The sequence below is a fragment of the Condylura cristata genome, unplaced genomic scaffold, assembly GCF_000260355.1.
Source record: "Condylura cristata isolate star-nosed mole 26May11 unplaced genomic scaffold, ConCri1.0 scaffold00025, whole genome shotgun sequence".
NCBI lineage: Eukaryota > Metazoa > Chordata > Mammalia > Eulipotyphla > Talpidae > Condylura > Condylura cristata.
Window position 1 is genome coordinate 5924056 of NW_004567126.1, and position 27403 is coordinate 5951458.

Sequence of the window (27403 nt, forward strand, 5' to 3'; positions counted from 1 at the left end):
TATTATCAAAGCTTTAAAAAGTACTACAATAACAAAAAAAAGGAAATCATAACAACAACAACAAAAATGAAGTGGAATAAAAAAATACCCTATCCAAAAGCAGTTAATGACAAAAAAAGAAAACAAAAAATATGGGAAAATAGATAACAAATTTTAGATTTAAACATAATTAAATCACATTATGTATAAATGAGCTAAACATCAGAATTAAAAGGAAGAAATTGTCAGACCAATAAAAAAGTAAAACTCAGTTAAATGAAATGTACTTTAAAAATAGATGTAGCACATTTTTATGCCAATCAAAGAAACTGACATGATCAAATTAAAGAGTAAAAATACTACCAGAGACAAAGAAACTAATTTCACATGGAAAACAAGAGCATCATCCATCAAGAGTGCAGAAGAGTCCCTAAACTTTTATGAACCTAGAAACAGAGCTTCCAAACAAATAAAACTGAAACAACACAAAGAGGAACAGATAAATCTACAATGATAGCTGCAGATTTCAAGATGACGCTCTCAATCCTTGGTAAAGTAAGTAAGCAGAAAATAGCAAGATTATGAAAGACTTGAAAGTCACTATCAAGTAACATTGGTCGATTACACATTCTCTCCTACTACATAGAAAACACTTACCAAGATAGACTATATTCTAAGTCATAAAACAAGTTTCAGTAAATTTAAAGAACCCCCCCATCATACAAACTATATCTTCCAACTACAATAAAATTTAATTAGAGATCATTAACAAAGTCTCTGGAAAATTCTTTAACTAATCAGAACAAAACCGCATGCCTATAAATAACCCACAAGGCAAGAACAAAATCAAAAGAAATAAAAAGGTATTTTCAACATATGTAAACATATGTAAACACACCAAATCACAGTTTATGGGATGTCACTAAAGCATCACGGGGTGAGGGGGAGGAATTTATAATACTAAATACTTTCAGTTAAAAAAAAAAAAAGAAAAAGATCTGAAGTCAACATCCTTAGCTTAAAATTTAAGAAAATGGAAAAGAATAAATACAAAGTAAGCAGATTATAAGTATTAGCACAATTCAAAGTAGAAACATTTTAAAAAATTTAATGAAATCAAAAGCTGATTTCATAAAACAAATGAAATTTTAAACATATATTTGATCAAGAAAAAAAGTGATACAAATTACCAAGAAAGAAATGAGAGGAGCAAAATCACTACACAGTCTAAGCCTTTTTTACCAAAGAAAAATCTGGATGGCAGAAATGCTTATCATCAGTAGTCACTAGAGAAATGCAAAATAAGACCATAACAAGAAACTAACACAAATCCACTAGAACAGCAACAAATTTTTACATACTGGTTACTCCAAGTTCCTGCAAGAACATAGAGGAATTGGAACTCACACACACTGTGAGAGGTAATGTAAAATGAGAAACCACTTGGAAAAAATTTGGCAGTTTCTTAAACTACTATATGACCTAGCTATTCCTCTCCTAGGTATTTACTCAAAAGAAGAGAAAACTATGACTATACAATAGTAGATGTTCAAAAAACTTTATTTCTAACACCCCCAAGCTAGAAACATCCACCACAAACTGAAGCAGAAACAAATTCTGCTGCATCTACCAATGGGATATTACCTACTAATAAAAAGGAATGACTGTTGTTAATATATACAACATAGACAAAACTCAAAACAATCAAGCCAGACCAAAAACAAACAAACAAAAAAAAGTACATAACATGTGCTCTCATTTATATAAAATTCTAGATAATGCAAACTACCCTGTATTACAGCAAGCAGATGAGTGTTTGCCGAAGGGTTGTGAGGCAAAAAAGGGTCATGAAAGGATACCAAAGAAACTTTGGGGTATTATGATTTCAAGAGAATGTAAAATTTCAAAACCTACCAATCTGTAAACTTTGGATATATATAACAGTTTATAATTTGCCAATTATACCTCAATAAAATTTTTATTTTTTTAAGGTTTATTTATTTTTATATACAAGAACTGGGGTGCAGGATATAGGTGCAAGGAGTGAGAGTATTCACCAGAGGCAGAGTGAGGAACAGAAAAGGCAGACTGACTGAAATACACTGCTTAGGGGGCAAGCGGGTGAGACAGGAGAGGTCTGCTGGCTATGTAGGTCAGCTCTCTGGCTGGGGATTGAACTTGTTCTGCATTGACTATAGATAGTTTCACAGTGCTGCACTTTAACCCCTTGCACCACCGGGGAACCCTCAATAAAGTTTTTAAGAGCCCCTCAAAGGGAAGTGATAAAGAAAATTTTAAAGCAGGAAACTTGTCATAATCTCAAACATAAGGGATACAGCTTGTAAGGCTGAATTTCTGAAATTTCTAGATGTTATCATATGCCCCTGAAATTAATCTAACCAATTTTAACCATGCCAGTTAATAGCAAAATATATAAATAAATCTCCAAGTCAAAACTGAACCTAACAAATATACTTGAAAATTATTTTTAAATAAAGTACACTGTTTGGGGGCAAAAAAAGAAAAAAGGCAACTTTTAATAGACAGTACTTGAATTTAAAAAAGAAAATACTGATATCTGCAGAAATTCTGTAAAAGCCACTTCTTCTCGTATTGGTAAAGGCAAGGCAACACTGCAGTGCTTATTAGATTAAGAAGCCTACAGTATGTCAGGTAAAGCACCATCAGAAAGTAACGTATTTCTGTTTCCTTCATGTTCCTTCAGTCTACATTTTAAAAACCAATTAAGAGAAACAGTAGGGGCACTGAGTTCCGACACACAAGAGAACATTATTACTTTTATATGTTCCTTTGGGTTGAGGTATTGCTTGTATCATTATTTGTACTTTTGTATGGAAAATATTTTCACATACTTTTTTCAAATTAAATTCTGAGATACATGTCATTTTTTTATTATATCGTAAATATAACTTAATTTCAGGGAACCTGATCATATTTTTCAAATTTCTTTTATTGCAGCAACTTTAGTTTGTATCACCCTCTGCTTGTAGGTATATAATTTACACCTTTTCAAATGTGTGTTACCATACCACATACCAATGTTCTAATAACCCCAATCCTATTTCTATAAAAGTTCTGATTTACTAATCAACCTTCTTTTTTCAATTTGCATTCTTTCCCTGTCAATTAATTTTCAAAATTCCAATTTTGAAAAATGCATTGCTCATCTCCTTAATGTAAAAATTATAAATTCTTGGGTCCTCACTGGAAGATAAAGCCACTTCAGCATGAGTTCAATCCCTGCAATGGAGGTGATCCACATGGTGCGGCAGACCTCTCCTGACCCACCCACTGCTCCCCTCAGGTATGTAGTTAGTCGGCCCCTTCTGCTCCCCATTCTGTCTCTGGTGAATCCTCTCACCATCCCTGCACCTCTGTCCTGGACCCAAGTTCTGTATGCATCAATAAATAAATATTTTTTAAAAATTATGAATTCTTACACATATGTGTAATGCAAAATAAATCAAACAATCACAGTCTATACCCTTTCTAAATCAGTGTCAGTGGAATTATCCACCACCCCTCTCCCCCAACCAAATTCCAAGGGACATCTCTGATACAAAACAACCCCCATTGTTACTTCATTCCTTCTCACAGAAAGAAATTCATATTAAAAAAAAACAACTCACAACTCACTGTTTCTCAAGCTTTTAGTTTAAAAATTACTTAAGGAAAATATGATTTGTACATGGGCCAATAAATTTTAGGTAATTTTGTTCCAAAGGATCATAATTTGTTTAAATAAATAGCAATATATCATAACAATGTGAGGATATTTCGATTTTATGAACTGCAAAGCAAAACAAATTATTATTTCAAATATTACATCACCTTTTTTTCCCCTCAAGTTACCAAACTCATAGTGGTTCTTAAAAAAAGAAACAAAAAGAACAACCAATATTTTGCATCATATGCTGAAAAATACTGAACTAACTCATCAAGCAAGAAGTTGGATAATTTTCTCTCATTACCACAATCTCTGGCCACACTTTTCCTCTGTATTTCTACCCAAGGCTAATTGTTCTATCTGTACAACCACATTAGATCCTTCACTCATCAACACTGACCAAGGGATCTTGTTCATTTATCCCTTTTATATGCCTAGCTTCTTCTAAAATTGATTCTAAATCTTTCTCACTGAGATATAAACATATTCAAATATTTGTACCTTTAAAAAAAGTGGGAAGGTAAAGAGAGTAAGGTACTTTATTTATCCCACACATCCCACATATATTTTATATCCCTACCATCTCATAGCCCATAAGCATAACTCAGTCTAGAAAGCTGGTATTAAATCTAGTTAATAGTATTTATTTTATTTTACTGAGGTAACAATGATAATATTTTTTATTAGACTGCCAAAGACTATTATATTCCATTCAAAGGCAAATCTTTGTCATGTAGCTTGACTCTTCCCTTTTTGGAGAAACTTCTCTTGAGGAGAAGGCAAGCTTAAGCACTGACTCAAGATGGGCATCTGGTAGTGGATGAGGTGTAAAATAAACAGGTGCTGAAGTAAGAAGCTGAACATCTGAAACTTATACCACACTGTAGACCAACGTGACCTCAGTAAAGATACAAAAAGATTCAATCAAGACAGGACAATGAAGATGTATGCTTAAGTCTAGCCAAAATGGGAAAGTACTTAGCTAACATATTTCCCCTGGAAAATGAAAATATACAAACACATGTTATTCCTAAGAATCAGAAGCTTAAAGTTCTTAATCACATGTGCCACTACTAGAGGATGCTTTTGTTAAGGGGAAGGAGGTCCTAAAGGAACTCTGCAGAGTCTTGTGGATCCCACCCCTACTCCAGCTTTCTGAACTCTACTCCAGTGATTGGAAACTACAACTTCCAGCAGTACCAGGGAGAGAATTGCAAAGACCCAAGGGCAGAGCTAGCAGGAATTCTGGGACATTTGGGGGATAAATAGGGAGTAACAGCATCTCTCTCTCTCTGGCTCAGGAAACGGCTCTCCAGACCATGTGACTGGGTGTTTTCAGTCAATGAGCAGGTAAGGTTACTTTGTATCCCGCTCTCTTTCCCTGGGTTGTTTCCTATTCCTTTCCCCTTTTGTAAATAAACCCATTATTGACCCTTTTGTGTGTCCCTGCAGTGTAACTGAATTTTGAGGAGCGGGTGAGGCCCCACAAACAGGCGGCCCAGTCCACTCTGGGCTACCCTGTAACAGTTTTGGCTACTTAAGATAATCAAAGAGTCTAGGGAGAACAAAGGAAAAGAATGATAAATCTAATCACATTAAAGCTCAATGAAAAAGTAAAAAAAAGAAAATGTACAAATGATGAAAAAATTATGTTACATGATAAGTATAAAGAGCTCTCACAAATGAAAAACTCAAAAAGCAGACAAAACATGACTAGTCGATCAAAAGATAAAAATAAACAACATCTAAAAAAATATGTCCATCCTCATCCATACTTAAAGATACCCAAATTAAGGAAAGACTTTTTCAATTACATATATAGCAAAGCAAAAGGTTTGACAATAACATTAGAAAGAAAGGAAAAGTCATTTTTGCATAGGCCTGGTAAAAGTGTACATTGTTTGGGCCTTCCCTGGTGGCAGCGGGTTAAAGCACAGCACTAAGATGCTAAAGCCACTTCAGTGTGAGTTCAATCCCCGCCCAGGAGGTAATCCACATGGCACGGCACACCTGTCCTGACCTGCCCACTGCTTCCCTCAGCAATGTACTTCATCAATCAGCCGGTTCTGCTCCCTACTCTGTCTCTGGTGAATCCTCTCACCACCCCTGCACCTCTGGTCTGTACCCCAGTTCTGTATGCATAAATCGATAAATCTTAAAAAAAAAAGTGCATACTGTTTAATACAATACATGTATAACTGCATTTCTTGAAATTCACATTACAGCTTGCTTTAAATATGGAGCAAATATACACATACAACTCATTACAGCTCTATTCATAAAAAGCAACAAACTGGAAAACAACTTAATGACCATAAATACTCCTATTTAAAGAAATACTAACATAGGTAAGTTTCAAAATAGACTATTAAAGTCTTATCATTGAAAAAAGCTTACACATATAAACTAATGTGAAAAGATCTCTTAATATAAACTGATAAGAAATGAATGCTTGGCAACAGTATATGCATTGTGAAGCTATGTAATTTAAATATATTTGCTTTATCTCCTATAAAAAGGTCACAGACTCAGGAAATGGCCATGTGTTACATACTATGACCAGATAAAACGCAGAACAATAATTTATATGACACTCAGTTAAACTCACAATCCAGGTAAGTAACTATTTTTTGTGTGTAAGTATGATCAAATATTACAAAGGACTTACTTTTTTAAATTTACTAAGTATGGAAACCCTAGCTGGATAACACAATTCAGATCCAACCGCAGCTGTCTCAGACTATGATTTCTTCTTTCAGCTCTATGAAAGTTCTAAAGTGAGTGTGTAGGTTTTTTTCTTTCTTTTTCTAGTTCTAAAACTGATATGTTTTAAAGCTTCCTAGAATTCTGGCATTTTATAAAGAGTTCAACATATACCCAGGATACTGTTCAGACAAATGAACAGCTTCAAATAATCCTTCACTGAATCTTTGTAGTCCCTGAAAACAGGCATTTGTCACGTCCCTACCTTGGTCTCTTACTTTACACCACTCTTACACTCAGACCTTTTTTTTCTCATATATGTGGATGATTCCTAGACTGTTCTTTTCCTCTCCAGCCAATCACAGAATTCATGGAAAACCTCAAACCAACATAAAAATTAACACAGCTAACAAAAAATATAATGCAAAAAAATATATACATAGCTTTTAGTGAATGTAACAACATATATCTCTCAGAAGTTACAGTTTAAGTATGACATGCAAACAAGAAGCAACTAGAGAACCAGAGGAAATATTAAAAGTGTAAGAGCTTCAAATACTCTGATTAGTTGCAGTCAAAGAAGACTTTAGGTCACCCAAATGCTAGCTAACCCCAGGGATAGTCTCATCCCATTAGCAACTGAGACTGGAAACAGTCTACTTCCCAGACTACTTAGAATGAAGCCTGGACTATTATGTGTACAGACTTAGACACTCTCTAATCCTGCCCTGCTTAGCCAGGCAACACAATTGGAATTCTTCTCTGGTCTGCTGGGAGCAAAGCCCAGAGTTGAACTACAGCTCATTTGACTGGAGCTACCATTACTCAGACCAGATCAAGCCTCCCACTGAAAGCAACACACTGTGCTTTATAATCCACAGCTTCAGATAGTCATTATCAAAAGCGATTTACCAGATTCACAACCCACAGCACAATGCTTAATCCTACTGCCACCAGTGAATTCATTATTTCCTAAAAGCTCTCTCTTTAGCATCCCATTCATCTTAATGATTACTGAAGTATAAGTTAGTTATTATCCTTTAGAGACCTATGTTCTATGTGTGGCTAGCTTTAATAAGACCAGCCTTTTAGTTAAATTAGGTCTTCCTAGGTGTGATTGCCATCAACCTAAGCTTCCTATTCTATTGATCCAGTCTTACAGAATAACAAAATCAGCAAGAGTCCTATTTTCCTTAATCATTCTAGATACAACTATCCTACCTATGCTTTGCTTTTAAAACTCATCTTTCAACATTTTTAAAACCTGTCCATATCAAAAGTAGTTTATTTCTTTCACCACAAAACCACCACCATAAATTACCCTTCCCTCTGTAGGATTTTTCACATATCTTGCTCACTTCGCTTTTGAGTTATGGCAATATATTTCCCTTTAGAATATTTCTCCAAGACTTCCAGGAAGCATACAATATTTACATTTATGATTATAATTAACAATAATTTCCTTCAAAGGTTATACAGCTGCAGTAACAAAACCTACCAAAGCATCTCCTATAGCAATTTGAAAGAATTATTTTAAACCCCTTTAAAAGAATTATCAACTCATTTTTTAGGCTGCAAATACACACTACTTGAACAAATATAACTACTGAATTCTTCCAACTTTTCATTAAATAAAACTGAAATGAAATATAAAATGAAATTACCCAATTGTTAAATGTGCCTATCTTATCTTTTCCATTCAATTTAATTAATAAAAAAACACAACATATCTAATAATATGTAATATTTAATTAACTAATACTAGTTAATTAACATTCAATTCAGCTTTTTGAATACTCTGAACCTTAATAGTCATTTATCAGCTTAAAAAAACAAAGAAAGTACCCAGCAAATGGAGACTCTGTGTCCTGCAGATGTTCTTTTATCGGAGAATCGTCTTTTATGCTTTCATGCTGAGATTTCTCACTGACTTCTGAAATGCGGGTACAATCATCACTGCGCCTAGCTTCTAAAGGCTTTCGACTTGAATGCTTCCTGTCTCCTTCTGTCCCATCAGATCGACTCCATGAAGTCAAACTCTCTTCACAGTTGTCTGTGGGCTTTCGAAAACTACAATGTACAGAATCCTGAGTGAACAGTGCTGAAGAGGAACTGGAGGGTTCCAAATGCCTGTCCTTTCTATGATATGACACCTCTTCGTCATCAGAAGGTCTTAAGAATTTTGGTCTCGAATTTCCAAAAGAAGAAAACTGACTTTGCTTTGGATTGGATTCTCTTCTCCATGTTGCTAAAGACTCAGATCTCTTATCTTTTGCATCACCACTAAACTTATCTTTACTGATATTGTTGGCAGTATCCCTTGAACTTTTATTATGTTTTACCAAGTCTGATTTTCTACTTTCTTCACAATTTTGTGTCTTATCTGAATATGTAGGTTTCCTCCACCGTTCTCTTCTGCTATCTTCCTTTGTAGATGCAGTTTTTTCAGCTTCTTCTAATTTCGACTGAAATATTTCCATTGACTACAAAGAAGGATACAGAATACAGAAGATTCAAACACACAAAGAAAATTCTTCACAAAGACTAAATGTAAAAATATATAAATACATTTTTTAAAAAAGATTAGATTGGAAAAGAGGAAGTAAAGTAAATACATAAATAGATAAGAGTAGGTAGGTAACAGCACATTACCAGAAAGGAAAAAAAAAAGTAAGATTTATCAACTTTTTGCCACAATACTATATTCTGAAAGATGAAGAAATAAATAAATCACTTATTGATTCTACGAATATTCAGGAACATTAATCCAAACCAGAAATGATTTAGAGAAAAGACCTCTGAGAAAAGAAGGTATGCATAAACCAATGGCAAATGTTATAGCTAAGTCTAAATAATTGTCCTTGTAGCTATAAAATTTAACACAACTGTCAAGATATAAGGTGTCAAAATTTTAAATTATAGTAAACGAATTAAATTTTGAAATGATTTCAATAAAACTGAAAGGTAATATGGGGAATCAAAACATACTTAAGTTATTGTCTTAACCTAACCGGAGATAATTCCTTTAAGAAAAGTACAGATTTAATGTGCTTCTTAAATTTAACAACAACAGGAATAGAAATGTTCAAGGGGGGGTCACAGGGGTGTGGGTGTGTAGAGAGGAGGGGGATATATTAATAATGAAAGCACAGGTAGCTTTTTCCTTTCCTAGTGACACACATTAATGGTGTGGCTACAACTAGTGTCTTCTTAAGAGTCAATAAAATAGTCATAATAAAAACAACAAAAAGAGCAGTTATCACGATTTATCCGATGCTTATTACATCTTTTGCATCTGTAAGTGGATCCTAGATACACTGTATAAATTCAAATCATTTATCAAACCATATAATCTCAAGTATTTAACCTCAGTTTCCTGATTTACAAAACACGTCACTGTTGTGGGTACTAAATGAGATTTTAAAAGCACCTGGTGCATGGAAAGCACTCAAATTATTATTTTTATAATAATAGTGAGGTTGATAGTAATAGTCATGTTTTTAAAATTTAAAAAATGAAGCTAAGGTCACAAAAGTAATGAATTTCAGGGATATTTGCCTTCAAAATCCATTTTTAACTGCCATGTCAAGATATCTCACTCTGAGATTCTAACTGTAGTTTTTAGAATTCACTAATAAACTTACAATGACTCCTACTATTAAAAAAAAAGTTCAAAGGAAACGAAAGGCACATACTATACAAAGAAATATAAATTTAAAAATTAAATGCTAACATATTTAGTTCAATGCCATGATCAGATAGGAATCACAAAAGTATGTAAGAATGGTCCCACATTACACAACATATTAATGCAATTCGTCTTACTGGCGAATAAATGAGAACAAAAAGTCCTATCATCTCCAAGAATACTAAAAATTGTTTCACAAAAATAAGACATCCATTTCTAATTTGATAGTAAAAGTACCTCTAGCTAATATCTGAAAACAACAATCATTTTAAAGATGACTCTCTATGTAAGATGAAAATTGTCATTACTTAAAAATGGGGAAAAAAAGAAGAAAGTGAGTTTCTATGATTTTCATCAAAGCTCTAAAATTCTAATTCAAGAAGACAGCAAAAGTAAAATATAGCAATACTGAGGGCAAAAACAAATGTACCATCATTTGCATGTAACTATAAGATAACAAAAACATGTTTTTAGATATTTGCATGTACCTATCAGATAACAAAAACATGTTTTTAGACATTAATAATAGTAATTTAGAAAACTAGTAGAATAGCACCAGTAGTTATGTCAGAAACTGTAACAGGAAAAAAGATTTAACATATAATTGAAAAAATAATTTAACATAACTGTAAGGACACATGCATCATAACTACACAGAGAAATATACTGAGGAGCACAAACAAAAATTTGACTAAATATCTAGTATTTTAGGATTAGATGATATGACATATAAACAAACAACTGCCTTGATTTATCTACACTCTTAGTTAAATCTGAATCAAAATTCTAAGAGTTGTAAGTTTATAATGGATTTTGAAAAAAGTTTGTTTCTGCTGAGCTTAAAAAAAGTTCTAAATTTAAAAACTATATACATAAAGTATCTTTTTAATATTTTGATAGCATAAGAGGCGCCCCTCCCCTTCTAGGGTGGTCAACATAGTTTTCCCACCACCAAAGCACCCATAATACTCCACTATAGTCCACTATGAAAAAGTTAATATTTTAATGACCACTAAAAAAAAATGTTCCACAGTGGGTGCTCATTAATTATTTGCTATTCTGCATAAGTTATTGAAAACTATAATTATAACAGTATGATACTGATTCCAGGAAACAAAAGACAAATTGAGAGTAAAAAGAACAGATCCATTTTATAAAATATGATTAATATACAATAAATGTGTTATTCCCAAGTAGTGGGAAAAGACTAATCACACAAAATATTTTAAACAACTTCTAAAAGACTTAAGGAAAGTTAAATCCCTACTTTATAACATATATAAACATATAAAAACATGCATACAAATAAAACTGAACAAGTACTCAAAGGACTTGTGTGCATATTTTTATAATGGGGGATAAAGAAGATGTTAATGAATTAAGATGAAGTCATAAAAGAAGAACTTGATGGATTATGTTTGACAAAAATATCTAAAGCAGCCATAGCAAATACAGAGAAAGTTAAAACAAACCTGAAACTAAGTGAAGCATTTGAACAAATTAAAAAACAAAGAATACAATCAACAATTTACTTAAAAATACAAATGGCAAAAAAAAGCATACAAATCACTAATAAACAAATATATAGAAATAAAAGCAAAGAAAAAATGTTTACAAATTACAGTTGCACAGACTATAATGAATGATACTGCTGTTGAAAATCAGGTGATAAGAGTCATTTAATAAGTGCAATCTGTTCAATATCTTTAGTAGAGATTTTGACAACATATATTTTACTTTAAGTGTCCATATTCTTTAAAACATCAATTTCGTTTACAGTGATTCATTTGAGAATACACCAGATAAGTATGCAAAATGCAAGATGATCAGCAAAGTGCTACTTAATAAGGGGAAAAATGAAAACATAAATGTCACTCCACTCACAAATAAATAATTGTAAAATGATACAAATATATACCAGAATATTAAAAAGTCACAAAATGTATATATTTACTGGCATCCAATTAAGTCAAGTGAAAGAAGCCCAATATATTAATTCATTATATGTTAATAAAATGTTAATGTAAAAATAAACTATTCACACTTACATGTTGTCAATGTTTTCTATACATCAAGACAAAAATACGCAATATAAATTCAAATAATAAAAGCAAAAAAACCGTAATATATAGATTTGAAATGTAATTGTCAAGTCAAAAGCATTTCATTGCACAAAATATTGACAAAGTAAAATACTTCATTTCTCATATAGCTGCAAAAAATTTAACTCCTTAATGTCATACTCACGCCATATCTTTCAGCTACAACATCTTCAAAACTTCTATTTTGTTTCTCAGCTTGTTCCTTCATTCGTTGGTAAGATTTCCTTAACCAGCTTAAACCACCATCTTCTACAACTGAAACTAAATTCCAATATTAGATGGAGCTATATTTTTGAAGTAATTATGCCAGAATATTTCTAACTTCCAGGATAAATTAAGTATAAATTATTCCTTAACATATAAAAAAAAGTGCATTTAAAATTCAACATATATTTGAGTACCTGTGTATGCAAAGTACAGCACTGTACAGCTACAAAGAAAGAAATAAAACTAAACTAAAAAACTGAGATTAAGAGAATGACGATAAAATAATACAAAAAATTACAACAAAATACATGATAAATAAATAAAAAGTTATAAAAAAAAATTTAAAAATGAAAGATGTTTCTAAATGAGAGTTGAGGGAAAATTTCAGAGTATGCTCAATAAATGAGTTAGGTTTTAATGAATAAAGTTAACAGCAGGCAGGGTATTCCCAGAAATAAATACAAAATAAAGTTATACCTCTGGGGAATAAAAGCTACCTCATATACAGAACAAAGAACAAATTATAGAGAACAATACAGAAATACATATTAAAGCAAATTATTCTACTTTAATCATGATAATCAATTATGAAAATCAGAATGCCTTTAACAATAAATGTTTACATAAACTAATAAGATGTTTATATATTCATCTGAACAAATCACACTTTTGATAGATATGAAAAAGAAATTTAATGAATTACTTAGATCAAAACTGTTCCTGATTTTCCTTGTCCAAAATAGAGAACAGCTTTAGATTAACAAAAATGCATAAACATAGAGCCCAAGCCCAAGAGATACTTACAAGCATCTTCACAACCAAAAAATATGTAGTACAGCCAGCCAAAAAACAACCCAAATGACCATCCTAAGTAAAATGGTTATGAATCACAGACTATGATATATTCTGAAATAGACTACCACAGGGCAATGACAACAGATGATTCTAACAACACACAGCAACATGGATGAATCTGGAAATGTGGATAAAAGAAGCAAGAATCAAAAGAAGGCAAAGTGTGTGATTCCAGAAGCATAGTGTTTGATTAGGATTCTTAGTGCCAGAAAGCAGTTAAGAGTAGTGACTACACAGTTCACAAACAGAGCTTCTGGGATGCTAAAAATGTTCTCAAACCTCTCAAGCATATTTTAGCAATCTCTTCTAAGATAATATAACCTAAAATAATTTGTATTTCAAAACCTAGATCTCTAGTTAGGTCAATGATTGACTTTTCTTTGCTCATTCTATTATTGCTTTTTTTTTTCTTACTTATATATGAGTTCAAATTCACAATGTAATTACTCAAAGAAGTAGGCTAACTCTGCAATTTACACAGGAGAAACCCACTGCAATGTCAATGTCCTAGCTTATAATGAAATTGCTTATGCCAAAGAACAAGAAAGACAAAATGCTGACAGATATAAAAATTTCCCTACAATTACCAACTGTTATGTATTATAATATTAACATAGTTAACGTATTAATATAGTTCAGAGGGGAAAAAACTCAAAGAAAAAGACAGTCTTTATTCCTCTATGTTCACATTATGAAAGAAATCTAACAGGAATAAAAATTCTCAGTCAATTAAAAAATAGTCAAGAGCAAATTTCACCTTTAACACAAAAACATCAATTTGAAAGGAAATCAGCACTCCTATGTACAATAGATAAGATATGGAAATAACCTAAGTGCTCAAAAAGAGATGACTAGATCATGAAGGTGTGGTATATGCAAGCAATGGAGTCTACTCAGCAATCAAAAAAGATAAACTCATGCCATTTGCAGCAACATGGATGGACCAGGAAGGATTATGCTAAGCCAAAAAAGTCAGAAAGACAAAGAAAAATATCAGCTGACATCACTTATAGGAGAAATATAGGGGAACTAAAAAAGGTTATCAAGGAAAAAAGACAAAACTAGCAGGCAACTATAAGTTGGAGTCATTCAACAGGGGTGGAAGGAACACAAGAGACTATGGTAATGGTTCACAGGTGACTTGGTGGCAGGAATTTTATGGGGGCTACACCTGAGAGGAAAATCAGACACTATATAAAAATGAGTGATGATACAAAAAAATATATATCTAAATAAATGTTTTTATAAAAATCCACTATTAACTAATTAGACATTCTACTGACAATAATAGCAATAATAATGAAATATTTTAACAAGCTACATCACCAAATTGAATAGTTAAAAAACTAACAAAAAAAATCAATTTGCACACCCATCTATCAAGTAATTCAATCCATCAAATATCTAGTAAATATTTACTGCATTTTAGAAATTTGTTAAACACAGTAGGAAATAAAAACATGAAAAAGGCATGGTCCCTGTCCTCTATGCTGAGATAAATATTTAGCTAATAATTAACACAAATTTATTAATATGCAGCACTTCAAAGATATATCTATATCTATTTCCAGATATACCCATATCTGGAATCTATTTTTATAAGTCAAATTTTAAGATATGCATCCATCATGATTACAAATAGAAAAAACACAATCAAATGAATCAGGGTTGTAAATGCCATTTTTCTCAGAAAACAGTACAACAGAAGAATAGCAATGAACTAATATCACAAGATACAGATTTTAGTCCTATGCTGCTACTAAATAGTTGTAAGATCTTAAAACAAGTAGTTAACTTCTCTGAACCTTTGTTTCTTCAGCTCTAAATATGACAGCTGATTTAAACCACCTTTGAAATTTTTTCCAACTCAACAAATTTTAAAAAAGAAAGCCAAAATATCAAAATATAAAGAGGGAAATTATCTATAGGATGAACAAAAAAATGCACTGAGCTAAGTGAGAATGTCTACTACCTACGTAGTAACAGGTACAATCTGTTAGCTTAACTAACTGGACTAAGAGTCAGAAAGGCTGAGTGCTGAGCCCTCCGTGGTGGCGCAAGGAGTTAAGTCTCAGCACTGTCAGAGACTTTTTGTCCCCCACCCCAACACTGTTGCTGGGGGGCAGAACAGGCAGGGTCTTAAAGTGGGAAAGGCTTCCGCAAGTGGAGATTCCTAGAAAAGGGAGGAAAAGGAGGAAAAGGGGAAAAAGGGGGAAAAGGGGAGCGGGCGTGAGGAAGACATGGGAATCTTGAGTTGGGTGCAAGTCTTCCTGCTCTGATCTCAGCAGAGGTTCATTTTATACATTTTAAGCAAGCAGTGGATGACATTAGCACATGAATTGGGCTGAGATCATGATCATCTTTTTTCTAAGAATAGTCTGAGGTTGTATTGACCTTTAGTTGAGATTATAACATTATTTTTAAAATAAATCTATCAAGGTGAAAACAGGTACATAGAGTCACGAAATTTAAGACTAATATTATTATATTTACTACAGTGAAGATTAACCAAAATAAAGTCCCTTTCCTTATCTACTACTTAATAGCTTTCATTCTCTTTGAGATATCCTTACTTGTCTGGGCCAGGCAGCACCTTAAGAGGCTAAGGCAATCCAGTTGTAAACTGAAGGTTACTCAGAATATTTTGATATTACACAAAAAAGGGAGGTCATAACATAAGTTAGTGTGGAAATTCTGATTTTTCAGAGCACTTCCCCTCCACCCGTACCGTGTCTGACCACAGAAGTTGCATAGCTTGTGTCACAGCACTATCAAACTATCACCAGCCAGTGTGGCTGGCACAAGTTTGATCCCCAGCCAGGAAGCTGACCCACAGGGTACAGCAACCCTCTCTTGCCTTGCCTGCTGCTCCCCTCGGCAGTCTGCCTGTTCTGCTCCCCACTCTGTCTCTGGTGAATCCTCTCACAGCCCCTGCCTGTAACCCAGGTCTTTTATGCATAAATAAATAAATCTTTAAAAAAAGAAAACCAGGGTGCTACTAATCACATGACTTCAGCAAAATACCTGGCCACCCTAAGCCTTAGTTTCTTGAACTCTAAAATTAGGACAACAGAATCTACTTTGCTATCTCCACACAACTGCTATGAAAACAGCTGATATTCAATGTGCCATGTAAATTTTAAAATGGTAAAATACTATTACTAAAATACAATTAAAAATAACTTTGTATGGATACTGAAAATGATTTACTTGCCTTTCCACCTAACTTTCCCTAAAAGAAAAAAATTAAGATTAACACACTAATTATTGAAAGTATAGCATCTTAATCATTAACAATAAAATATGATAAAATCATTCCAAAACATTTCATCATAAGGACAAATATTTGATTTCATCATCATTGGGTACTTAATATCTTTCAGATATAATGCTAAAAGATTTTCTCATTTAATCCTAAGAGTAACAGAAGCTAGGTACTATCATTATTCTTTATTATAGATGGATAAACTGAGCCCAGATCAGGTCAGGAAATTTCCCCAAATTTACAATTAATAAATGTAAATGCCAAAATTCTAATTCCAAGAAGCTGAACTCCATAGTCTGATCCCTAACTACAATGCTGTCACCTATACACACCTCCTTAATACCAATGTCTTACCACTTTAATTGCTATTAGTTTCAGATATCTGCAAATGCAGTAAATTCTGCATTTTGTTTTCAAACCTTAATTTCAACTCTAGGAGCTTCAGCTCTGACAAGCACAGGCTTTCTGTTATTTTTTCCACCAAAAAACTAACATATGGGAAAAGGAAGTAGTGAAAGCTGGGCATGAAGAGGAAGGAAGAAAGACTGTCCAAAAGCTAAGCTAAGCCATGTTGCTTTGAGTTCTCTGATTCTGCTATTTTAGCCTATACAACTGTCATGGAAGAACTTGGCATTCTCTCCACACCCTGAGACTAAGAACCTCAAATACTGCAAAAACTGTCAGTTTTGTCAGTTCTAGATTTTCTCCATAAATAATTTGTTGAGTATTCTGACAAGAAGGGTGGTAAAAGCTTTGGTCATAAAATTAGATTTACACCACAATGGTTGACTAACTTAATTTACTGCTTCCCAATCTTTTGTTTCTAAGTTTCTAAAAAAAAAAAAAAAAAAACAGCATTTCAAAGAAAGCTTGGTATGAATACAGTTTATAAAACCCAGGAGACCATTGTACCCATGCTGAAAGGCATAAAGAAAATGTTAGTTACTAATAACTTTAGTAAAACTGCTAAGAAAAACTACTGACATGAAGGGACCTCTAAAGGGGCTCAAAGGACAACTCCACATAAAATTCAAAGGAGTTTTAACAAAGACCCAAGATAAAAATAAACTACATACAAAAGGTAAGGAAATACACTGCTAATAAATCATTAAAATGAGAAAATCTAATTTTACAATACTGCTATCCATACACTGGGTTAATTTTAACTTAAATACAATTTTCACTGAGTCTTGTCAATCCAACACTTAATTGACATATAAGTATTTTTTTAATTATGGTATGAAGTATGATTTTATGACAAAATATTTTGTCTCCATCTGCTGGAAAATAGTAGCACTATCCTAAGGACAATACGAATCTTATGAAAGCTGCAAAGCAGGACTTTCTGAAGATAATGAAAACATCTCTTTAATATTCATACATTATTTTCGTGAACTTACTACTTGTTCCTTTTTATTTCTTCGAGTTTTACTGTTTCTTAACTTAGGTAACTAGTTTACAACACTGTACATGATGTAAAAGTGTAGGGTCATATCCTCCAGGTGTACGCTGCCACACCACACTCACCACCAAGGCACTGTAAGTCCACGAAAGCCCAACGTGGCCCCTCCCCATTATGCAGTCCACTTCTGGTAGCCTCAATTCTATAGTCAGTGTCTTGGGGTTTGTTATTGGTTGGCTTGATCTGCCCCTTGTTTTGTTTCTCTATAGTCTACATATAAATGATACCACCTAATATTTGTCTTTCTCCTTCTGACTTATTTCACTTAGTTAATCCCTCTAGCTCTATCATATTGTTGATGTATTACAGCTTTGAGAAATCACACTTTGTATTAATGCATTCAAGATAGAAACTGAAATATGAAAACAGCAAGTATAAATACATATATTTAGTCAATGTGCACACAAATAAATCCCTATTAAAAAACTTTCCAAGAACTAATTATTTAAAGAAAGCTCCAGAGACTGCAAACATTTTATCAATGCTCAGTCATACGTAAGCTGAACATTTAGGAATAATCCAGAGATGTTCATACTACGAAACCATACAAAATTCACATCATACAATCAAGCTCAGAGTTTGTTTCTCAAAGGCAGAAACACACACATATAATTCTGGACTTGGCTAAATTTACAGTATCGAGCAGAAATATTTAAGTAACCACTGATAAAGTTTAGATTTAATATACCTCAAAATATGACCAAGATTATTATGCATTTTTTAAATTCATAATATATTTTTGCAAATCTACCAAAAAACTGAGGTCAGGAATACCAAAGATAAGAAATGCCCGTGTGGCTGCAACCAAAATCCAGAACTACCTTTAGTAACTGGTGCCGCACTGCAATCTTCTGGTGGAAGACCTGTCCCACCGTCCTTCCAGTAAGGATTTAGTTCTCTTTCCAGCAGTTTAGACTAGAACAAAACATTTTCAAAAGTCATAATTTAAATAAATACCATCATACAATATGCTAGCCATAAAACTGAGACCCAGCTAACAGCTGTAACACTGGGTAAGTATTATTTAATACACTTTAAGACATGCTCTTCTACAATTCGCAGGGAATAATGGCAAGGATGACACAATAATATACTGTAGTGAATAAATTATAATTTATTCAGTGTTTTCATAAATGCCTACCATGAATCAGAACTACGCTTGATGTGTAAAATGTAACAGTCAGTGTCTAACTCAGTCTCTGTTAGCTTATCAAATAGTGTGGAGTACAGAGAGCAAACGAGTTAACTACCAAGTACTTTGAAGAACAGAAAGACAGCATGTTAAAGTCACACACAACTCCTCTCATACTGACGGATAAAAGATTTCCTAGAGAAAGTAATATGCATAATCTCAGACCTAAGGATGAGGAAGAATGAGCCAAGTATTCTTTGGAGAGGGAGAAGGCATAAAGATGCTCCAGGTAAAAGGAGTAGCAAAATTGCTCATGAAACCATAGAGCAAAGACAAAGCAGAGCATTCTCAGGGTACATAAAGGAATTTAGACTGGCTAAAACATGGAAGTGTGAGTAGTGATCAGCGATTAGGATGTAAAATAATAAGGAACCAACCTGTGCTTGGGATTTTTAACTAGGGCAATGGTAAGTCATGCAGGTGGTCAACTTAGTACTAACATACAAGTTTCAGAATGGAAGAAAGATTAGAGGCAGAAGGTGTGGCAAAATAATAAGGAAAGAGATGACCAAATGTCTAGTCACAATTCAAGTGTCTCCTATGTTCCGTGTACTATGCCAGCCACTGGGGCTGAAACAGTCCTTGCCATCAGGAAATTATGACCCAGAGAAAGGGGAAAGAGAATTAAGCAATATCAATACAGCTAAGGATAATGAAGGTAACGGGACCATACCTGACTTGACCTGAGGGCGTTATTTCTTAGAGCAAATAATGGCAATTAGAATAATGACAACAGGTGTGAAGAATGGAAAGAGTCAATGTTTCCAGCAATATGAACCAACCACACCACTAAAAACAAAAATTTCAGCTAAATTTTTAAAAAGAAAGCTTGTAAGCTATATCCATGAGATGACATGGATCTCCAAATCACAAAATGTTAAGTTAAAAGTTAACTTAGATAAGCAAAACTATAAGGATTTGATTTCTTAGGACAGCTACATTTCCTTGTTTGTCTACCACAAAATCTCAAAAGTAATCTCAAAGTACCTCAATGGAATCACAAACCCCTTCTAGACACTCAATGTACCTCTGATGCACAAGAAAACTTTAAAAAGTATGAAATTTCATACTGAGGTCAACAATCTGAGAGGTACTATCTGAAAATATATTAACAGATGCTTATATAATGAACTACTATAAACAAGAAAAAATAAATAAATAAGAAGACAGCCCCTGAAGAAAAATAATCAGTCATTAATAAGCACAAAGAAATCTACATGATCAAAAACATTAAAAGATCTCCCATTAAAACGATGGGATTTTGCTATTAAAACAATGAAATATCATTTCTCAGCTATTAATTAGCATAACAAAATGTTTAAAGTTTGACAATACAGAACTAAGTATGGTAAAGAAGAAAAATACATTGTAAAAATAAACCATTAAATATCTTTGCAAGCATTTATGAGAAAGAGATAAATGAGTACTCTGTAATTGCAGTTCTAAACAAGCTAGACATGGAGAAATTTGCACACACAGTGAATGAGAAAACACAGATAAGGAATGTTGTGAGTAGCACTATTAGTAATAGTGCAAAACAGCAAACAATGTAAATGTAAAAGAAGAATGGGTATTTACAATCTGGTCTAGAAGATGATGAAAGGCTATATGATGATTAAAAGCAATGAAATAGAAATAAAATATATCAACATATATCAATCTCCAAAACATGTTTAGCTCTCCTGTCAAGATGGTATATTAGGTTTTCATCCATCACAACCTCCCTGCTCAGAACAAACAGAAAAGATACACAAAATATAGGACATACTTAAGTTTAATACAATATAAGGAGCTCTGTGGACCAGAAACGGAACAAACATGCAAAGGAGTAAGTCACAGGTCTACGGGACTCTATGAGAAAGCAGAAAGTAAGAGTCCCAAGTTCAAGCGCATAAGGTAATAATACTAAAATGCTCCAGCAGGGACAGATCCAGTCTCACCACCTGAAGCCAAGGCCAGGGGTAGGGACATCTCCCACTTGTTAAGGAAAGCTGAAAGATTGGTGTACACCAGCCCACACTGCAGAGGGGGTGGAGAGCAAAAGGCTACAGTTCTACACCATATGCACAATACAGGCTTAAGGGGCCGAGGCAACACAGACGCAGCCTTGAACATCGTTTCCAAACATTTTGTAACCTTGAGCCACAGAGGTAGTATGTTATGTCATCCCCACAATTAAGATATTAGGAATCAAAATGTATCTTTATCACTTTTAATTGCTCATTACATAAACTATTTAGGACCTGCATTTTGAAAAGCACTAAGCTAGAACACCAAAGAAATGCTATTGTCAGATCAAGAAGATAAAAATCGAATGCTTCCTGGGGAAGCTCGAATGGAAGAGTCTGTCACATTTGCCCCTCCCACTTACACTTCATCCCCATTCCCATTCCAAAAATTAACTTCTTGTACTAAGGCATTTTCTTCACAATAAGCCAAATATCTGTCATTTGTTAGGAATATGACAATGTGCAAAGAGCACACTTAAATTGATGTTCAGATGTTTGAAAACTGACTGATCTCACACACTCAATGATATACTTACGCACACAAGATGAATTCTTACCTAAGAAAAACACAAAAATTACTATGAACTATCAATCTTCAGATCTAGTGCATAGCAGCAAGGTAAATTCATGAGGAAAAGAATGATAAATCTTCCATTTCAAATACACAAAAAATTAAAAAGTGCCTAATAGAAGCTGGATTCTATAATAGCTGCTAATAAAGATACAAATGCAAAGAAAACAGTTTCTCAAAATGTTTATGTTCTCATAAAGGAAACAGGATATGGCTATTAAATTATAGCATCCTACAGAAATCTACCAGTACTATACAGTAGCGGACCAAATGAAGTGTTACTAGAACATAAAGGGATAAAGAGACTCATTCCAGTAAAGGGAAACTGGGAGAATTTCTTTATCCACTCAAGTCAGTGGATAAATAAGATACAGAGATGGAACAAAACTTCAGAGAGGAATCTGCAGAGAAATACAAAGAAAAGTGATTAAATTAGCAGCTGCAATACAAATTACCTCCGGAAAAGAGTCCAACCTAGAGTGTGGATTCTAATTATAGACAGCATTGGGATCTTTAAAGGAAAACAATATGCCTAGCACCTTTCTTTCCAGTCAGGCTCTGAATAAACTGAGAAATAAAACAGAAAACACAGGAACTAAAAGACAAATACTATCTTACTGATGACGCCAATATTAAAATAGAATTTTTCTTGAGTAAAAACCAGCGAGTGGGCTGTCCAGCTGAATCCTACAATGAGACAGATGTTCCTAGGTTTAGAAAGCACTGGATCAACTCTCTCTCCTGTTTCCCCACAAGGCCTCTGCAGGCAGCCTGTGTGACCAGCAGGAAAGGCAGCAGCTCAGCCAATAAAGCTCAGTTTATTTTTATTTGTTTTAATTTTCCAACAGAAAACTGACTCCATATCATCGAGTCAGGATGGAAAACAAGGGTAGTGGGAAACACTAACTAGTGTAGCCCCCTCCATCAACAAGGAAATCCAGAAATGAAGGAAGCATTCTCTTAACTTGAATCACAGAAGACCTCCAAATAACTCCATATCATGATCAAAGCTACACTTAAAAATTAATCTGACACTGTGGGATGCTACACAACAAATGAGTGGCCATTTTATTGCCCAGGCAAAAGTTAATGAGGCCTGACCTGAATTGCTTATGTTCCAGGAGCCATCCTCAGTTTACCACACCAGTAACTCAGCTCCAGTGTAACTGAGATAAGTAAGCCAAAGAAAAGTCAAAAGGAAGACATGCAGCTAATAAGCAGTGTTCAAACTAGAGCAGTGGAATAAAGATGATACATAGGTAAAAGACAAAAACTGCACAAGCAAATGAACAGAGCCAACAGATGCTGACTTAACTAAATCAGGAAACTTTAAGAATTTGGAAGAAAAGACAGAAAGCCTGAAAAGCTGGTAAAAGTATTACAGTTTCTGAGAAAAGTAAAGGTGGTTTCATGTAATACTACTTCTAAATAACTGATTGCTATTTCAATTCATTAAAGATATTCAAAAGAGTTTACTATGTTCTAGTGTTTAAGCTGGAAAACAGGCCTAATACGAGCAAAACTACGACACCAAATCATAATGCCCACAAAGAGCAGGGGGCAATTTCAGTACATGTATTGGCAATAGGTAAAATCAACTCCCAGACTTCATACAGTTTCCCCTTCTTATTCCCCTAAACCACAGTTAATACCCTTCTGTGGGTGTCCTGTCCCCACATTTTAGGAAATGTTCCTACTCTCCTAAGTAACTTCATGTCTACCTCAGAGACAAGGATGGTTTACAAAAGTTAGACAAGATACTAAAAAAAAGAAAACTGGCCTTCAATGTTCCATCTGCATAGGTGCTTAATTATAAATTGGCACAATTTACTACAACTACATTTTTCAAAATTAAAATTGAGCTGGGGGGGGGAAAAAAAACAGAGCACAGATCACAAAAGACTGATGATCACTCTCCCAAATTTTTCACTTATTTCTCTGCTGTTCTCATGGTAAATTCTCAAGGATTAACTTCCTATTCACTTTTCATTCTCTCTTTAGCTAGTCAATCTGTTGTTTAACCATCTACTGAGTTTCTAATTTCAATTGTTATTATTGTTGATTGTACAAGTTCTTGTTGGCTTTCTCAAATCTATCTTTTTGAAAATCTTTTATTCCTTACTCATATTTTTGAGACCTATTGTTACCTTATAAACTTAATAAATACCCTGTAAGAGAGAAGGGTTTCATTTTTTCCTACAAGGATTATCCTTAGGTCTTCACTTACTTGTGATTTTTAGATTATGAGTTTATATACCACAGTATTTGTTTCTGGGAAACCTGTGCTATCTAGTTTCATATATGATTCCCCAGATAAGAACTGTGATCATTTCTGTCAAGCCCTTCAGGCTGCCAAGTGCTAATAACTCCAGCTTATTTTATAATAAGTTCTCACCCAAAATTTTTGCACATAATACAAATGATAAAAGACTGATCACAAAGATACACAAAGAACTGATGAAACTCAACAAATAAAGTGAGCAACCCCATCAAAAAACGGGCAGGAGAGCTACAAAGACACTTCTCCAAAGAGGAAATGTAAATGGCCATGAAAAAATGTTCAGCATCACTTGTAATAAAGGAGATGCAAATCAAAACCACAAGATACCACCTCATAGCAGTGAGAATGGCACATATAAAAAAAAAAAACAAGCAACAATAAATGTTGGAGAGGGTGTGGCGAAAAATGAACTCTCCTACACTGCTGGTGGGAACGCAAACTGGTGCAACCACTATGGAAAGCTGTGTGAAGATTTCTCAAACTGCTAAAAACAGAGCTTCCATATGACCTAGCAATCTCACTCCTAGGTATCTGACCAAAGGACATAAGAACATGAAGAACACCTGCACCCCTAGGTTTACTGCTGCACTATTTACAACAGAGAAGATATGGAATCAACCCAAATGCCCAAAAATATATGTCTGGATCAAAAAGATGTAGTATATATACACAATGGAATATTACTCAGCAATCATAAAAGATAAATTCATGCCATTTGCGGCAACACGGATGGCCAAAAGATCATGCTTAGTGAAATAAACCAGAAAGAAGAAGAAAAATAGTTTCACTCATAGCAGGAGTATAAGGGATCAGGGGGGTAAAATGTACATACACACACACACATACACACACACAGTAATTGTAATAAAGTAAAATAGAACATCAACAAACAACTATAAACCAGAGACATTCTATGGAGGAAGAGAGGGGAACAAGTTCGAAACAAGGGTGGGAAAAGCACATGGGAGAAGTGATAGTGGGAAGTCCACAGGTATTACAACCGAGATGAGAAAATGTACAAAGTGAAGAATGTAAAAAATATATAAAATTTTAAAAAATAATAAGTTCTCATTATGAAGATTTTCAGACCACACAAATTCAAGCCCTAAATCCTTATGAATCTAAGTCACAAACTCAATGTTCAGCAAACTTATGCAAGTTTTGAATCTAGTACACATTTAAGCTGACTTACTACAAGAAATGTTATTTTAAAAGAACTTGTATCTCCCTTTATAGCTGTTCTAAGTTTATTAAATGCCATGAAAGATTAAAAAAAAATATTTTACAAGTAAAATTGCACTCATAAAACCATCTGATTTTCTATTAAACACAAACTAAAGAATTAAAGCATTTTAAATATTCTGTTACCTGTTCAAGTGCTTGGGCTTTTTCTTGCTCTATCTTCCTTATAGTTTCCTTTTCTGCTTTCAGTGATGATGAGGACACAGTTTTAACAGACATAAAATCAACAGTCATCCACTCATCCCTCTGTTAAAAAAAAAAAAGACATTTTGATCTAAAGTGATTAGAAAAGAACAAACAGTAATAAGAGCAGGAACTCAAAACTGGATCAAATCCTACAGGGCTATATATAAGTTAAGCAAATATCTCAGACTCTGTGAGCTCTAGTTTCTTCCCTGGAAAAATGGGATAAAAACCCTACCACTCACAATTATTTTAGGGAGAAGGAAGAAACAAGAAACAAACTGAAGACACTCAGCCCAGTGCCTGATACAAAAAGGCACTCAAACGTTAAATTCTTTCCACTTTTCTTTCCTCACTGGTTAGCAGTATGTAAATTATACTCTTTTTCAGGCATATGAACTATAAACCAAAATCTGTAAACATTTCACTATAGGTACTGCTTTGAAAATTATGGCATAAGCTGGAAGGAAAGAAAAATTGTGATTGAATTCTACTCTCTGTAACAAGTCAAAAGACACCACAACACAAAGTTTCAAGTACTTACAGAAAAAGTGTCACTTCCCCAGCAACAGAAATAAAGAATCCTCAAAGGGACCAGAATAGATATGAGCATTCACTTTCTCACAAGTATCTAAAGACTCAATGAAGTACAAACAGCATCACTGCCAAAAATATTCATAAATGTATTTTGTTTTCAAAGTCTAGCTTTCACCTGAAGAAATTACAATCATCTTTCACTTTAATATTCATATTCCTTTTATATGTTCATATTCCTTGCTTTAAAATCAGATGGCTTACCTGAAAAACTTGGTCGTCTTCTTTCTTTGACTTTTCATCTTTTAATTTCCAGGCCTTTTCCTTGCTAGGAGCCTGAGATGGAACAGCCTCAACCCACTCATCTTCAGAGCTCTAAGAATATTTAGCATAAAAGTGAAATTCTCAAATTTTGCATACATTAAATAAAAAATTCTGTGCTTTTTTAAATAACAGAAAGTTAACTTTCTAAAGAAAAGTCTTATCTGTATTCCACCTAATTTCAAAGAAAGTACATATAAGTTCACTATTTGGGAAGAAGTCTACAAGTACCAACCAAATTATTTCTATCTTCTTATTTCTATCTTCTTAGTAATGTATTATCAAGAAAAGGGAAAGCAAAAAAAAAAGATAATGGTAAGGAGAGAACTCACTTCAACAAAGCTGCAGTTCCCAGCAATGTCAAGTAATACTCCTATGTTTGCTTAAAAGGACAAATACTACCCAAACAAATGAGATTGTCACTAGGATTCAAATTTTGAGATTTTTCCTGCCTATAAAAATACAGAGATCACAGTTAACAACTCAGCTGAGAAAGCACCTGGCTTACTATGTTTGTTGTTAAATCAACCAAGCAGCAGTCAGTGAACATCCCCACTGTGCTTGTCAGCATTAGGCCAGACTTTGGATATGTTGTCAATCCACCAATTCTTCTATGAAGCACATAAGAAGTACTTTCACAAATGCTACCATGCTCACTCCATAAAACAACACTAAATAAAATAGTATTTTGGTTTTACAAATAAGAACTCCCTAAAATTAAGTAACTAGAACAAGTGAGAAAATCAAAATAGAAATCAAGATCTGTCTAGCTTTAAATCCAATGTAAGTATAAGGAAGATTATAGAAATCATGTAGTATAAAACACTTGTTAATGTACAGCAAAGAAATTCAGAGATGAGATCAAGGAGGAAAAAGCAGGCTGACAATTATCAGTGTAGCTAGAAAACACAAATGCCTGGTGATAGGTTTAACCCACATGGAATAAACACATTGTGCTTTGGTATCTCAAATTCTTTCATTCAAGTCTTGGTGATGAGTTTATCTCACCTTCACATGGAAGGAGAACAAAGAGGGCCCTTCCTAGTAACATAGCAGGTTAAAGCACAGCACTAAGAAGCTAAAGCCACTTCTGCATGACTGCGATCCCAGCCTGCCCCAGA

General features: G+C 33.8%; 1 protein-coding gene across 2 annotated transcripts in view; it reads right to left on the reverse strand.

Annotated features, from left to right (window-relative positions):
• Positions 1-27403, reverse strand: part of CWF19L2 (CWF19-like 2, cell cycle control (S. pombe)) — an 88398-nt gene that overhangs the window by 55949 nt on the left and 5046 nt on the right. For both annotated transcript variants that reach the window (XM_004689068.2, XM_012729930.1), the window contains exons 4-8: positions 26226-26336; positions 25371-25490; positions 18771-18864; positions 12306-12421; positions 8216-8853 (exon numbers count right to left, since the gene is read on the reverse strand). In XM_004689068.2, coding sequence (XP_004689125.1) covers positions 8216-8853; positions 12306-12421; positions 18771-18864; positions 25371-25490; positions 26226-26336 — 1079 coding nt within the window. The remainder of the gene's footprint in view (positions 1-8215; positions 8854-12305; positions 12422-18770; positions 18865-25370; positions 25491-26225; positions 26337-27403) is intronic.